This window comes from Alnus glutinosa, chromosome 1 (genome assembly GCF_958979055.1).
Source record: "Alnus glutinosa chromosome 1, dhAlnGlut1.1, whole genome shotgun sequence".
NCBI lineage: Eukaryota > Viridiplantae > Streptophyta > Magnoliopsida > Fagales > Betulaceae > Alnus > Alnus glutinosa.
This window is the reverse complement of record NC_084886.1, coordinates 6,831,968-6,848,880: the sequence shown is the minus strand read 5'-3', so window position 1 is coordinate 6,848,880 and position 16,913 is coordinate 6,831,968. Positions and strand designations below refer to the sequence as shown.

General features: G+C 33.6%; 2 protein-coding genes across 3 annotated transcripts; both read left to right on the top strand.

The window, feature by feature from the left end:
• The first annotated feature begins 8,593 nt into the window (after positions 1–8,593).
• Positions 8,594–11,510, top strand: LOC133858629 (xylan glycosyltransferase MUCI21-like). 2 transcript variants are annotated; one of them, XM_062294104.1, is made up of 2 exons: positions 8,594–9,034; positions 10,182–11,510. In XM_062294104.1, exons 1-2 carry the CDS (start codon positions 8,821–8,823, stop codon positions 11,423–11,425), a joined length of 1,458 nt encoding a protein of 485 aa, XP_062150088.1. In that variant the 5' UTR covers positions 8,594–8,820; the 3' UTR covers positions 11,426–11,510. The 2 variants fall into 2 exon arrangements, with proteins under 2 accessions (XP_062150088.1, XP_062150087.1); XM_062294103.1 differs by having other exon boundaries at positions 10,176–11,510.
• A 2,674-nt stretch (positions 11,511–14,184) lies between these two features.
• Positions 14,185–16,433, top strand: LOC133863741 (xylan glycosyltransferase MUCI21-like). Its single transcript, XM_062299859.1, has 3 exons — positions 14,185–14,314; positions 14,695–15,575; positions 16,119–16,433. Exons 1-3 carry the CDS (start codon positions 14,185–14,187, stop codon positions 16,431–16,433), a joined length of 1,326 nt encoding a protein of 441 aa, XP_062155843.1.
• The last annotated feature ends 480 nt before the right edge of the window (positions 16,434–16,913 follow it).

Below are 16,913 nucleotides of genomic sequence, written 5' to 3'. Positions count from 1 at the left end.
CAGACTTGTAAAAACCACACTAAAACACTGAAAAACCAAAACAGAAAACACCAAATCCCATATCCGGTGTCGGGGGAGACTGTCGTCGCCGAAGACGGTGCGTGTAGACCACGCGCCGTCCCTAGGAACCCCACTGCAGCAAGCGGCCGCTAGGAACCACCTGTCACGACCTGGAAGACAGAGTGTGGCCCATATGTGCAGTTGCCCAAGGAGAAGATCCTTGGCGTGTGTTGGCCACGCGCCTGGCACTGAAGTCCAATGAGGCTGTGGCTTGAGGCGGCAGAACCGAAGGAGGCTGACAAACACCATAGAGGGGCGTATGTCATGTTGGCTCCGGCGTATAGACACAGATCTGGCTTAACAGTAGATGGAGAAAGAAGAAAGTCCTACAAGCTATTGCCGATGCCGCTTCCCAATGCCTTCTTGCCTTAAAAAACCGAATTGAAAAAACAAACAATAACACCATAGTCCTTGAAGGACTAGGAGAATATCCAACTCAACTGGATCTATCCAGGAAGAAACAAAAACTCCATAACCCAAAACAGACTAGGAGATAACCAAAACAAGAAACCTAAACCACCATGGGAGGAGGGAAGCATAGGGCCTCCCTCCTCCTTGAATGCGGATCTCGCCCTCCTCTCTCTTTCTCTAAATTCTCTCAAACCCTAGCGGCGAGAGAGAATTTAGATATTCATCCTTCATAAAAAATTGTTATATTACATATTTGAAGATCATCATCATTATTTTCAACGTTATATTTTTGTTATATTATTTCATTATCTTCTTCATAGTACATAGTTAGACTATTTAATCAAATCAGTGCAATTAATACTCCTGCCTTATTGAAGTGGCATTTCAGGCCTTATTTGTTGGGATTGTTTGGGTACCTACCTGAGTAATTCGGGTCCACCCATACACTCGCATATTATTGTTCTATTGCAATGCAATGGGACGTTTAATTTGATTGTTCGAAATTGTAGGTGCAAATCTCATAAACAAAAACCACTCGTTATTTATTACTCTAAAATTTAGAAAGAAAAAATAAATCATGGTCAACCTCAACGTCTATTTTATCATAGAAAAAGGAAAGGTTGATTTTACCCTTATACGTATTCCCAACCACTCAAAAATAGGATTTTAAGTTATCTCAAATATATTTAGAATTTTCAAAAATAAGATAATTTTATTTAACTTTCATAATTTTGAAATGCGACACTTTAAAAAATTAGTATTATAAAATAGCTCATAATATTTGAGTTCCTCATTAATTTTTTTAGAAAAGTATACATACCCTCTTTAAACTACAACTAAATTGTAAATGTGTCTCCTAAACTATCAATTATGGCAATGTGCCCCTCATAAACTATAAAAAAAATGTCAATATTCCCCAAAATGACAAAAATACCTTTTTTAAAATTCTTAAAATTATATAATAAAAAAAAACCAAAACAAATAACAAAAAATTATTTTAAAAAATAAAAATTAAAGGAAAAAAGAAATAAAAGAAATAAAAACCAATGTTTTTCATTTTTTTGATATTTTTTTTAAAGATTTTGTTTTATATAATTTTCAGTTTGAGCCACCTCGTTGTATTTTCATTTTTCTTTTCTTTTTAAAACAACTTTTTTTTTTCAATCTCAACAAAAAAATAGTTTTATATTTTTTATCGAATTTATAAGGATATATTTGTCTTATTAAAAATTTTTTAAGATTATTTTTATATTTTTTTTGGTTTAGAGGGAACATTGACATTTTTTAGTAGTGTAGGGGTAGATATTGATACAATTAGTCGTTTGGGAGCACATTGACAATTAAGTGTAAGTTTGATGGGAGTATGTGTATTTATCCCTAGTTTTCTTATTACATAAGATTAAACTTTATAATATATATATATATTAATTTGTTTTTAATAATAATATTAATAAAAATGTAACCGGCGCTTTTGCTACACATATCAAACCAAGCACATAAACTCAACAATTTTGGCAGGAAATACAAAAGGATAGAATGGGCAACTTAAAGATTCCGACATCCTGTCCGTACAACATCTTACCCATAAATAGTAAATTCCACACATATCTCTCTCTCTCTCTCTCCAAAGACTCTCACTCTCACTCTCAAATCCCTATGTCGATCTGCATCCACGAATGTTGGGCTCCTAAATTAACGACTTTGGGTCGCAAAAGTGGATGGCCCTCAGTTTCCGTGGAAATAACGACAAGGCCCTTTTCCAAAAAAATAGGCTGACGAAATTGCCCTTTGGGGGTATTGTGTGGTCCCCACGCATTTATCCGGCCCATTGCGTCCTTCACCTCATCCTTCTGTCTGTCTCTTTCTTAACCTCACGACTTCCAAAGATCGATGTGAGAGAGAGAGAGAGAGAGAGAGAAGAGCATCTGCTTTCCCCCGGCTTTTTCGATAAAAGTCACTCCCAACAGTGCCCCAGCATTTACCATAATTGTCCTTTTAAGGTAAACTCCATGGGAATCTTTCTCCTGTTACTCCCCAACATTGCTACCATCATGCACCCTCCCTTGCTTTTCTTTCCTTTTTTCCACCTCCAATCTTTTTCCTATTTTTCTTATTTTTCTTTAATCGCTATCTTTAAAACGAGATTTACCCCTAATCGGCAAGAGTTTACTACCAAATCATCTACCGGATACACATTTATAGTTGCGTACGTTGGTTCCAACTAGACGTGAAGTGTGCAGTTGAACTAGTGGATAAGGCGCGACTCTTCCATTTGCCAAGCACTAATTAATAAGAGCAGTAGCAGTAGAAGGGAAACTTTTTCTTAATTTATAAAATTAAACTATTTTCTACTTCTCTTATCATTTTTCTATATCATTTAAATGTGATTTAAATTAAATATTAAGAGAAAGAGAGATAAAAGAGAAATCATTTAAATTTGTTTCGAATAAATGTTAGAAGAAAGAGACAATTTGCACATATTAAGATTTTAGAAGCATACCAATTTGGGAAAAGGAGGAGCTCCTGCACATTTTATACGTTAGAATTGTAATATATTGAAACATATACGTACGTATAAGTATAATTAATTAATTAATTAATTATCACATTAGATAGTGTGAGTTAATTATGATTAAAAGTTTGCTTATTGTTTAAGCATGAGAGTCCCATTTGCTACATTGAGATTTTGAGATTATAAGAGTGACTTAGCGAAAGCGAGTTGGTGAGGTATGAGGGGAAAATTGTGTTAGTTTCACTCCACAAAGTCTCAACACACGTTGAAAACCAAGAACTCAAATCTTTGTTGCAGCAAAAAAAAATTGATTTTTTTTAATCACAATTCTTCTCCCCTTACACAAGCATTTGAAAGAGTAAACAAAAGACAAGAAAAATCTCCTGATTTCGAAGAATGATTAAAGAAGGAAAATTAGAGCTAACGCTAGAAAAATCATATAAAGTTGGTAAACAGATGAGATCGTGGTGTTGCCTAAATTAAGAACTTTCCAAAACTGTTTTGCAGCCGGCAGAACTACTCGAGCCCTTTGTCTAGCATGGCTCGAGTGGAAGATTCTGTATCGAGCATTACCGACCGACGCTCGAGTGATGGTCAAGCGCTTAACATTGTATAATCTCCGCTCGAGTGAAGGTTGATCCGACGTTTAGTAGAGTGTTCTACATTGATCACCTCCGCTCGAGTGGAGGTCACGCCGACGTCTAGTGGAGTGTTCTGCACTCTTCCCAACTGTCCTTAATCAAAGCGTGTCAATTGCAAGTTTATGAGTTGAAAGAGAGTTTGAATTGGGTGCAATGTGATTTTAGTTGGTTTGTATGTTTGTGACTTGTGAGAGTTCCTAAATGGGACAAAGTTCCAAAATTGAATCTTGTCTCCCTGATAAAACGCAGAGTTCCAAGATGCTCTACAAAAGGCTTGCAACATATAAGCAAATAGGCGACAAAGCCCATTGGGTCGAAATAGCATCCAAGAAGTGTTGGATAATTAAGTTTGAGAATTTGTTTCTACATTCGTTTGTTTGATTAGAATGATTTTTAAGTAAGAGTATCCACATCGGATCTTTTAATTTTTAATTATATTGAAGAATAACCCTACTTTCTTTTTCTTTTCTTTTCTTTTTTTTAATTTTTTTTTTGAAATATCACTTTTAAAAACACATTCTACATCTAATTCTTTATTTTGAAGAATGATTCGTTTTTTATTTTTTATTTTAGGCTTAAAGAAATAATAGTTAAAGAGAGAGGTGGAATTTGGAGAGAGAAACCAGTAAAATAAGAGATAAAGAATAAGTATAATATATGAAGGATTAATGTAGCATTATATTTAATATGGAGGATCAACCGAAATCTAATGTAGGGCGATTTTAGGCTGTGGTTCTTCATAATTTGAAGAAAAATGATGTTTAAAGGATTGAATGTGGATGCTATATATATATATATATATATATATATATATTGGGAAATATTCTCGATAGTTAGTAAATGGGCTTAACAATTAATCCTAAAAAAAGGGCATACCAACTTGAGATCAAGCCCATCTACATATATTAATCCTAAAAAAGGGGCAAGCTACGCGGCTTATTGGATGACAAGTTAAAGCCCAAGCCTATCCAAAAACAACTTGCAAGAAGCCACTGAGATACCAAGATCCCGAGATACTCTCGAGTATCTTGGAGATATCAAGACCCAAGATACTAGAATTGTAGGGATCCCAAGAACCCCAAATAACCCAATATCACCCTCAGAATTAGAGAATCAGGTCCTATCTATCCAAAGGGAACGGTTGAAGTCTCAACTATAAATATATATAAGCCATCAAATATTAAAAAGTTGATATTATTGATTATTGAGAGTTGATATAAATTCTCCTCAAAGACTGACTTAAGCATTATAGTGGGATCAGTTGGCACCCCCAGCAAACTCCTGTGCTAATATTCATTGTTTTATAAGTTAAATAATAACTTTTCAGAAAGCTTGTACCACCGTACTAGAAGCTGTGTCTCTCTATATATATATATATAGAAAAGATGATAGAATGATAATAACTAAATAATTAATTATAGAAACCATATTTTAATTCCACAACTACCTTACAATATTGATGTAACAGTCTCAACCTTTCGAACAATCCTTATTTAAAAAAAAAAATGATAGAAACTACATTTTTATCCTTCAACTATTATAAAGTGCTGACGAGACAATCTAAACCAATCATTATTAAAAAATAAATAAATAAAGGTTTGATTGGAATAAAAAATATAGTATATAGCATTTATCTTGAAAAAAAAAAAAAGACTCAATGGTTGATAAAGGACTACCACATCAACATTATAAAATAATTATGTAATAAAAATATGGTATATAACATTCTTATAACTAAACAGAGGAATGCATAAGGTGATCTTATTTTACCATTGTGAATAGTTACTTTTCTAATTTTCTCTCATAGGAACGGATTTATTTTGTGAAAATGGTGGGACATATTACTATGGTATATATATAATTTTATTCCACGTGTTCCTAAATTATTATTTTTCGCTTAAAAAATCCAACTTTTAAGAAATATAGCAATAAATTAAGTTTCTACGATTTAATTTTACTTTTAAAAATGGAAGGAAAAAAACTAATCGTATTTATTATAATAGCCAATAGGTATGAATAAAGAAGATCGTGAAAAAAGAAAGGTAAAAGTTAAAAAAAAAAAAAAAAAAAAAAAAAAAAAAAAAAAAAAAAACTATTTACACGCTTCATACGCACTCACCTCCTCATATGATGTGAATGTGTATGGAGTCTGTAAGTGATATTTTTGTAACACCCTTCAAAGAGGAAATATTTGCTTTTTTTTTTTTTTTTTAACAACTGATAAAAATTCTGACGGTAAAAAAAAGAAAGAAAAGAGAAATTACAGTGAGGAACGATGGAATATTTATTGTATGGTATATGTGAGATGAGAAGAAGGAGCGATGACTTTGCTGGACAGATGAAGTACAACATTCGGGACAGTCACACGTCTAAGATGTCTGGGACCACTCTTTTGTCTTTCAAATCTGCTCTGTTAGTGATCGGGTGGCAGAAACAAAAAGGGCTGGAACTGAAACCAAAGAGTAAGTGGGACCCTCACGAATGATCTACGGATTAGAATTCTTTAAAATATTAGGGGAAATGTATATTAAATGTACCACTAAAAATGTGAATTGAATTTACATTTTTTTTTTTTTTACTTTTTACTTTTTAATTTTATAAATTAAATGTTTGAATTTTCAATTCTTCGCTCAGGGAGTTTGCCGTTTTAGTTTATTATAGATGGTTAATGTCTAATTAGCATTTCTGTTTAAAATAATATTTTTACTATTTTATTAAAAATTAAAATCTAAAAAAAGAAAAATAAACCCTTTCCTTTTTTTTCTTTTTCATTTTTTTTTTAAAATTAATTTTTCAGTTTTACATATTTATATATATTTTTTTTTTATTAAGAGTAATACGCGTCGTTATTTTATTGACATGTCACATAACGAATTTGTCCAATATTTTAATGAAATTTGACTCTTGAGACTTTTTTTTTTTTTGCATATTCCAAGAACTTTTGAGTTCACTTTAATATGACAGAAAATAATTTGTAAGTTTATTAAAAAAAAAAAAAACAATTTGTAAGTTAGGCTAATTATTAAGAGCGATTTTATATTTATCCAATAAAAAATTACGTTAATGGCTCAAATCTAAAAAGTGGGGCCCACTTAAAGTTCTTATTATATAATAGAATATCCTAGGATTCCTAGCTTTGACTTTGAGCAAAAACAAATTAAAAAATAATTTTATTAAAGTACTATTTTTGTGGCCCAAATTGTACATCCTCCCTAACCCATCTCTATAGCGTTGGCTATTAATGGCAAAATGGATCGATCCTAAATTGGGCTTGGTTTAAAATTTGTTTGACCCGACCGAAAAATGAATAGAAACCGCTTCGTCGACCGTAGTCTGCCTGAGTTCCTGATAAGAGGAGGTTCAAATTTATTTGAATATGTGAACTTCATCCGAGCCTTCTCTCACCTGCCGTCTAAATTGACTATAATTCAAATAATTAATTGCATGGTAAATTGTAGTGGTAAAAAGTACAAGAAAGACAACCCATTTATTATTTATATTATATATTTTTATTTATTTAATATGTCAATTAGAGCAATTCTCTTTTTTCTTTTTGTAAAATATATTTTATAACTTATTAGATATAGAATGAGTTATCACTTGATTTAAAGACATGAAATAATAAGATTTAAATAAAAATAAAGAAAATTAGAAATAAGTTATATAACTACCGATTTTTATTGAAAACATAATGCGAAAAAAAATTGTTGGACAATGAAAACTCACTGATGGTGTAATTTTATCTATTATGCATAACGCAAACAATGAGAATTTATCAATTTTTAAGACTTTTCATATTTTTCTAAACGTTCAATTCAAATAAACGTTGGAGAAAAAATTATGCATGTTGGACTAATTTCATAAATGTAAAAATGGTGCTTTTAAAAAGAGTAAATAAGTAGGACTTTCCAAGAATTTATGAATTTTTTTTAAAGACTTTCAATTTGTAATTACTTTTACTATAATTGAGGGCCTTAACTAAAAACTATTTATTAAATTTTTACCATATTAGAGTCTTAAAATTTGTTTCGGAAATAACCTTTATGGTACAATTATTAAGCAGGGCCTTAATTAAATAGTATTTTATTAACTTTTTACTATATTAGAGTCTTAATTTTTTTTTTAAATATATATATTTATTGTATAATTAGTAGTTGAAAGCCTTATTCAATTAGAGGCTTTAGGCGACCTCCTAAATTGTCTAAGGCTCGAATCGCCCATGACCCATCTATGCATAAATTAAGATCCATTGATCTTCCGTTTTAAAATGATATGTGAATAATGAAATGTGATGTGTACAGCAAGACACCCAATATCTTTTCCATTGAAATTTTGGTTCGATCATTAATAAAAATAAAAATTGGTTCGATCGATGAGCATAACTATAAAAGGAACAAAATGCATGTGGAAGTGGGGTGATAGAGTTGATTAATTTAATAAAGAAAATCGTGTACATATATAAATAAATTAAAACAAATGCTCCTCCCATGCATAGAAGGAACATTTTTCCACATGATTTACGCCCATTAGTGAATGAGTAATGATTAAATACCATTTAAAAATACAACTTTTTACCACCTTGCTTATGTGGCAAGGTGGTCCCCTTACCTTAATTTATTTTTAAAAAATAAAAAAACTCAAAAAGTAGTGAAGGATCACTTTGCCACATAGGCAATGTAGTGAAAAGTTGTATGTTTAAGTGGTATTCAATCATTACTCTTAATGAATAAGCTAGCTTCAACCGGCGGGTGGACTTCAACTCACCAACCCTCCATAACCTTCAAACTGTTTATCTTTGAACCAATCCGCTTCAACCGCGTACCCAATCACCGCTTTACTCGAGACTGTGACACAGTGAGAGGCTGCTTCCAAGTTCCAACCAACTGTGCCAACTCTAAACCACGTACGATTTAATTACATTTCGTAAATGATTCCCTGCTAATTAATATAATTTATCCCAATAACGTGTGAGCTTGCACCCGGCAAATGCCTCCCACGTCTCTCTCTCTCTCTCAATATGCTAATTCTCTCCTGTTCTCATCATCTATATTGATTGATTGATATCTGCAATAATTTCTTTGACATTTTCTTTATGAATTCCAGATCGAATACCATCAACTACAGGAGCTTTAAACGTGCGAGGTGGGATATATATATGGTGAGAAAGATGAATAATATATAGGTAGGAAAGCTTGAATGATAGATATTGGGTTTGCTAGCTGGGTTCTCAAAATTCGAAAAATCTACCAAAAAAAGAAGCTTCGATCACATAGCGATATGAGGAGGAAAGACTACTCAACAATGGCGATCGCATGCATCGCAATATTCCTACTAGTTTTCTTGGTATTCCAGTTTCATTTATCATCGATATCAAGAATAAATGCGACTTATTCAACCATTAATAGTCAAGGTACGTATTTTCTTTTCATTTTCTCTTCATTTTTCATCTGAAAGACTTGCATATGTTGTCTCAATCTGCTTGTCACCTCGGCTCTCATTGGTCCACATAGGCACGCAAAGAACTGCGTAGTAGAATGTATAAATATTTTTAATAAAAATCTAAAAAATAAATCACAATTTGATCGATCTCTTGGTGCTTAAGAACTCCCTGGGTTTTAGTCAATTTGGATAATATCATTGGTTTATAAATTAGGATCTAGCTTGCTGTAGTGGAAAACGGTACCGTTTTCTACAAAACAGTACCATTTTCCACTTCAAAAAATTTGCAAAATTTTTAATAAATTTAAAAATTATAAAAATAATAATAATTAAAAAAAAAAAAAAAAAAAACTTAAGGGATGGCCGGCCACCCCAGTCGGCCGGACCACCCCCAAAAGACCAAAAAAAAAAAAAAGTTTGGGGTCGCCGGACCACCCCCAAATCGACTGTATGGGGTGGTCAAAACCACCCCCAGGCCCTTGGGGGTGGTCCGGCCACCCCTAAAAGGCCTAGAAACCAAAAAAAAAAAAAAAAAAAAAAGTTTGGGTTTTGGGGGTGGCTCGGCCACCCCCAGATCGGCCGTATGGGGCGGTCAAAACCACCCCCAGGCCCTTGGGGCAAGTCCGGCCACCCCCAAACCCCTAACTTTTTTTTTTTGTTTTATTTTTTGGCCTTTTGGGGTTGGCCGGACCACCCCCAAACCGACTGGGGTGGTTCTCCACCTCAGATCGGCCAAGAGGGTGGCTCCAGCCACCCCCTTGGCCAATAATGGGGTGGCCGGCCACTCCCTTGGGCAACGCCGGCCACCCCTTAAGCTTTTTTTTATTTTAATATTTTTTGATTTTAATTATTATTATTTTTAAATTTATTAAAAATTTTGCAAATTTTTTTAAGTGGAAAACAGTACCGTTTTGTGGTACCGTTTTCCACTACAGCACCCATGCGGTAGTTTTAAACTACCGCATGGAAGCTGGATCCTATAAATTAGGGACGGATTAAGTTTAGGTGTTGTAAAAAAAAAAAAACTACAGCTCATCCATCTCCTGCATGTAGTAGAATTTATAAAGATTGTTATTATATATATTCACAATGAAGTAAATTTCAATGGCTAGCTGCAGATAGAAAACGCTTGGTACCAAAATCAGTTCACAATATGAAAATACTCACTCCTCCACCTCAGCAATCAACTCGAGCAGAAGAAATCAGCTGCGACCGAGCCCACTATACCTACGACATTTGTTCAATCAACGGCCCAACAGTCCTGGACCCCATTGCCTCCACATTATTTCTGAAGGACCCCACTAGCTCGACCTTACAAAAGCCCAGGGTAGAAACAGTCCGACCATACACTCGCAAGTCGGAGAATTTCACAATGTCTAGAATCAAAGAGGTCACCCTCGTGGCAGGCCCACGAAGCCCAAAATGCAACATTCAACACAAGGCCCCGGCCCTGGTATTTAGTGCTGGAGGGTACACAGGGAACTTCTTCCATGAGTTCAACGATGGGTTCATCCCCCTTTACATCACCGTTAATTCAATCTTCCCTAATCAAGACGTCGTGCTTGTGATATCAAAGGCTCGTGATTGGTGGATCAACAAGTACAAAGAATTGTTACAGACTTTCAGCAAGTACCCTATTATAAACCTCGACAATGATACCACCACCCATTGCTTTCCTTTTGCAAGTGTGGGTATGATATCGCATGGTTTTATGACCATAGACCCAGCATTTATACAAAACTCAAAAAAATTCACCAATTTCCGTGCCTTCCTTGGTAAAGCCTACGACCAGAATCATAAGGTTCAAAACCTTCCAAAATCTCGACCACTTCTTGTGTTAGTAGGTCGTAGCGGCGGCGTTGGTCGCTTGCTCTTGAACCAAAATGAAGTGAGACTTGAAGCAGAAAATGTTGGTTTTGATGTGACTCTTTTCGAGCCAACACCTAGAAACCCTTTGAAAGAAGCCTATGCGTTAATAAATTCAAGCCATGCAATGGTCGGGATACACGGTGCAGCGCTTACACATTCGTTATTTCTTCGGCCTGGCTCGGTATTTGTGCAGGTGGTGCCGCTTGGGGCGGAGTGGGTGGCGAAGGTCTGCTTTGAAAGGTCGGCAAGAGCTATGGGGTTAGAGTACATGGAGTATAGGATAAAGGCGGAGGAAAGTAGCTTGATCGACAAATATAGCGAGGATGACATGATTGTGAAAGACCCCGTTGCTTTTCGAGGAAAGAACTGGTCCCATAAGGCTATGACCATATACTTGAAGGAACAAAATGTAAAGCTGGACATGGTAAGATTTAGGGAGTACTTGAAGGAAGCGTACACGAAGGCCAAGAAACTCATGGATAGGGAGGGATAGTAACGAGGGTCTTGAGATTTTTTTTTTCTTTTTCACATTTATTTGTAGAATTCATAAGAAAAATTAGAATTTGATGATTTGAGTACGAATTTGTTTAAACTTTTAGGGCTGGCTAATTAACTAATTTGTTGCCATTACCAATCCAAGATATGAAAGAAAAAAGGGAATTAATTAATCTAACACAATGATTGTTAACTTATATAATTTTGTTGGGTAAATTAATATTGTTATTCTATAACTATAGATCCAAAACTATACATAAAAATATATGAATTCCAATTGCATGTTTCATACTAATATATGCCTACCAACACGTCTCAACTTTTCTTTCGGTTGCTTTGGTGGTGAACCCGGCCCAAAATATAAATTTAGAAATGTTATCATGCATGCTATATTAAGGGAGTTAATTATTAAAATTAGAATAATTAATAGTATATATAAGTAGAGTAATTAACGTTCAACCATTATTGGTTACTCCACAAAGCATTCATAATACACTAAGGGTGCATTTGGAATTGCGATTTCGTAGACAAAAAGTGTGATTTTGTTTAAAATCGTAGAATATAAATCGTTTGGGAACTGTGTTTTTAAAATTTGCGATTTGAAAACGCAAAAAATCTGCTTTTTCAAATCGCAGGTAAGATGGTGTTTTTTTGAAAACGCATAATTTTAAAGGTTAATTTGCGAATTTAAAGGCTAAACTGTGATTTTGCCAAACGCTTAACTGCGTTTTTAAAAATTATTTTTTCAAATTGCATATTTTAAAATTGTTATTTTAAATCACACATTTTTAAATCGAAAACCCAAACGGACTCTAAATATGATGTAACAGTATTTACATTCAAGATACGAAAGAAAAAATGGAATTAATTAATCTAACACAATGAATGTTAACTTATATAATTTTGTTCGGTAAATTAATATTGTTATTCTATAACTATAGATTCAAAACTATACATAAAAATATATTAATTCAAATTGCATGTTTCATACTAATATATGCCTACCAACACATCTCAATTCTCAACTTTTCTTTCAGTCGTTTTGGCGGTGAACTCAGCCCAAAATATAAATTTAGAAATGTTATCATGCATGCTATATTAATTCCCTTGACAGGGAATTAATTAAGGGAGTTAATTATTAAAATTAGAATAATTAATAGCATATAGAAGTGGAGTAATTAACGTTCAACCTTTATCGATTACTACACAAAGCATTTATAATACACTAAATGTGATGTAACAGTACTTACATCCAAGATACGAAAGAAAAAAGGGAATTAATTAATCTAACACAATAATTGTTAACTTATATATATATAAATATATATATATATATATATATATATATATATATATATATATATATATATATATATATATATATATATATATATATATATATAATTTTGTTGGGTAAATTAATATTGTTATTCTATAACTATAGATCCAAAACTATACATAAAAATAGATTAATTTCAATTGCATGTTTCATACTAATTATGCCTACCAACACGTCTCAACTTTTCTTTTAGTCGTTTTGGTGGTGAATCTAGCCCAAAATATAAATTTAAAAATGTTATCATGCAAGCTATATTAATTTCCTTGAAAGGGAATTAATTATTAAAATTAGAATAATTAATAACATATATAAGTGGAGTAATTAACGTTCAACCGTTATCAGTTACTCCACAAAGCATACATAATACACTAAATGTAATGTAACAAACTTACATCCAAGATACAAAAGAAAAAAAAGAGAATTAATTAAATGTGACAAATTAACTAATTTGTTGCCATTGCCAATCCAAGATACGAAAGAAAAAAGGGAATTAATTAATCTAACACAATGATTGTTAACTTATATAATTTTGTTGGGAAAATTAATATTGTTATTCTATAACTATGGATCCAAAACTATATATAAAAATAGATTAATTCCAATTGCATGTTTCATACTAATATATGCCTACCAACACGTCTCAACTTTTTTTTTCGGTCATTTTGGTGGTGAACCCGACCCAAAATATAAATTTAGAAATGTTATCATGCAGGCTATATTAATTCCCTTGAAAGGGAATTAAGGGAGTTGATTATTAAAATTAGAATAATTAATAGCATATATAAGTGGAGTAATTAACGTTCAACCGTTATCGGTTACTCCACAAAGCATTCATAATACACTAAATGTGATGTAACAGTACTTACATCTAAGATAGGAAAGAAAAAAGATAATTAATTAAATGTGACTAATTAACTAATTTGTTTCCATTGCCAATCCAAGATACGAAAGAAAAAAGGGAATTAATTAATCTAACACAATGATTGTTAACTTATATAATTTTGTTGGGTAAATTAATATTGTTATTCTACAACTATAGATCCAAAACTATATATAAAAATAGATTAATTCCAATTGCATGTTTCATACTAATATATGCCTACCAATACGTCTCAACTTTTCTTTCAGTCGTTTTAGTGGTGAACTCGGGCCAAAATATAAATTTAAAAATGTTATTATGCATGCTATATTAATTCCCTTGAAAGGGAATTAAATGAGTTAATTAGTAGCATATATAAGTGGAGTAATTAATGTTCAATTGTTATCGGTTACTCTACAAAGCATTCATAATACACTAAATGCGATGTAACAGTAGTTACATCCTGATCAAAAGCTGTTTTATATATATATATATATTCATACGAGCACTTTGTAAGAACACAGAGAGGCTCCAATAGTATAGTTCTAAGGATAGCGATATGAAGAGGAGAGACTCAATTACAACGGTGATCGCATGCATCGCAGTTGTAGTACTACTTTACTTGGTATTCCAGTTTAATTTATTGGTGATAAAAAATGTGACTCATTCAACGACTATTAAGACTCAAGGTAACTCTACCTTCATATTCTCTTCATTTCCCTCCCTTTACTTTTTGTGCATACATTTATGCTTTAATTTCAACAAACCAATGAAAATATAACACACAGGTTTATATTTTGGGGACGAACCACACATGCCCCAAGCTTTATATTGACAAATCTTCATAATGAAACTAACATGCCCTTAATCATTGTCATCACTAAAGTGAACCCATCCTCCTTAATTAATCTGTGCCAAAAAAATATTGTACCATAAGAATATCACTTCTAGGGGCAAGAAGGGTAGATATTAAAATATTAATTAAATTTATTAATTTAAATTTTTAGAATAAGTTTAACTATTATTATTCACATTGTGCGCACCTTGAAGTAAAGTTTCATGGCTGCAGATAAAAAACGAGCAGAAGAAATCAGTTGTGATCGAGCCCACAATACCTACGACATCTGTTCAATCAACGGCCCAACAGTCTTGGATTCCACCACCTCCACATTCTTGCTAATGAACCCCACCAGCTCGAACCCAGAAAAGCCCCTGGTTGAAAAAGTTCGACCATACGCTCGCAAGACGGAGAATTTGACGATGTCTAGAATCACGGAGGTCACCCTCCTCGCGGGCCCACCAAGCCCAAAATGTGAAATCCAACACAAGGCTCCGGCCGTGGTATTCAGCGTTGGTGGGTATTGCGCCACCGGGAACTTCTTCCACGAGTTCAACGATGGTTTTATCCCCCTTTACATCACCGTCAATTCCATGTTCCCTGATCAAGATGTCGTACTTGTGATATCGAACGCTCGTGATTGGTGGATAAGCAAGTACAGAGAATTGTTACGCACTTTCAGCAAGCACCCTATCATAATCCTCGATAATGATACTGCCACCCAGTGCTTTCCCTCTGCTAGTGTGGGTTTGATATCACATGGTGTTATGACCATAGACCCTGAATCCATACCAAACTCAAAAACCTTCACCCATTTCCATGCCTTTCTCGGCAAAGCCTATCACCAGAATCATCCCTCTATATCCAGCTGCCTTCCAAAGTCCCGGCCACTTCTTGTGTTAGCTGGTCGCAATGGAAGCGCCAGCCGCCGGCTCTTGAACCAAAATGAAGTGAAACTTGAAGCAGAAAAGGTTGGTTTTGATGTGACTGTTTTTGAGCCAACGCCCAGGACCCCTCTGAGGGAATCTTATGCGTTAATAAATTCGAGTCATGCAATGCTCGGGGTACATGGCGCAGCTCTTACACATTCCTTCTTCCTCCGGCCTCGCTCGGTACAATATGATTACATATTCCAAAAGTTTAATTCGATAGAAAAGAAATTGGTTTTTTTTTTTTTTTTTTTTTTTTTTTTTTTTTTTTCAATAACGGGGAAAGCGGAAAATGAAGATTACAAGAAAAACAAAACATAAACAAAAGTTTGGGCAACCCAACAATAAGCTCGAATACAATATATGAGTGTGTGTAAATAGAAAATGAAAGGAAATGTGCCAAATAGATGACACGACCCTATGAAATGGCCACTAGTTATGACGGTTAACATCCTACTAAGGATGGCACGAACTTCGAAAGGCCCATCAACCATTCTTGAACCCCACAACAGCAAGAATGAATAAATTTAATCATTTAATTTATATTCTAACACTCTCATTCATGTGTGAATTCAAACTTTAAACAAACTCTTCTCTTGAATTTTAATTAATTAATGGGGTGAATTGTAAAATCAAGGTTCTAACTCAAGACGTTGGTCTCTAATATCATGTTAAATCACCATTTATCTTAAAAGCTTAAACTAATAAGAATATATATTGTAACAGATATTTGTGCAAGTGGTGCCGCTTGGGGCGGAATGGGTGGCAGAGGCTTGCTTTGGAAGGTCGGCAAGAGCAATGGGAATAGAGTACATGGAGTATAAGATAAAGGCGGAGGAGAGCAGCTTGATAGACAAGTATAGCAAGGATGAAATGATTATAAAAGACCCAGTTGCTTTCCGAGGAGTGAACTTTTCCAATCATGACGCTATGAGAATATACTTGAAGCAACAAAATGTTAGGTTGGATATTATAAGATTTAGGGAGTACTTGAAGGAAGTGTACATGAAGGCCAAGAAATTCATGGACAATGAGGGATAGTAATTTTGATTATTAGTACTTTTGTAATTGTTCAAGAAAATTAATATTTGAAACTTGAAAGGGAGGGTGCTGATATTTTTTTTTTTCTTTTTCACATTTATTTGTAGAATTCATAAGGAAATTAATTAAATAAACTGCTTATAATTTGGATGTCCCCCCCCCCCCCCCCCCCCTTTTTTTTTTCCTAATTGAAGAAGGGAAAATGTCACAATAAAGGGCTTTTCTCACTCTTGATCCAAATGGAAGAAAGAAATTAGAATGGGGTATGAATTGGGAATGCTTTCAAAGATGAAGTGAGAAGCGGGTCATCTAGCTAAGTTATGTGCTCTAAAGTTAGCATTCTTAGACACTTTCGAAGCTTTCTAACAGTAGAAAAAGAGCAAATGAAAACTAATATCAGAGATAGAGTAATGCTAGAAGGAAGACCCTTGTTCTTCTTGTATTCTCTCACAATTGACGTGATTTTTAAAATCACCATTG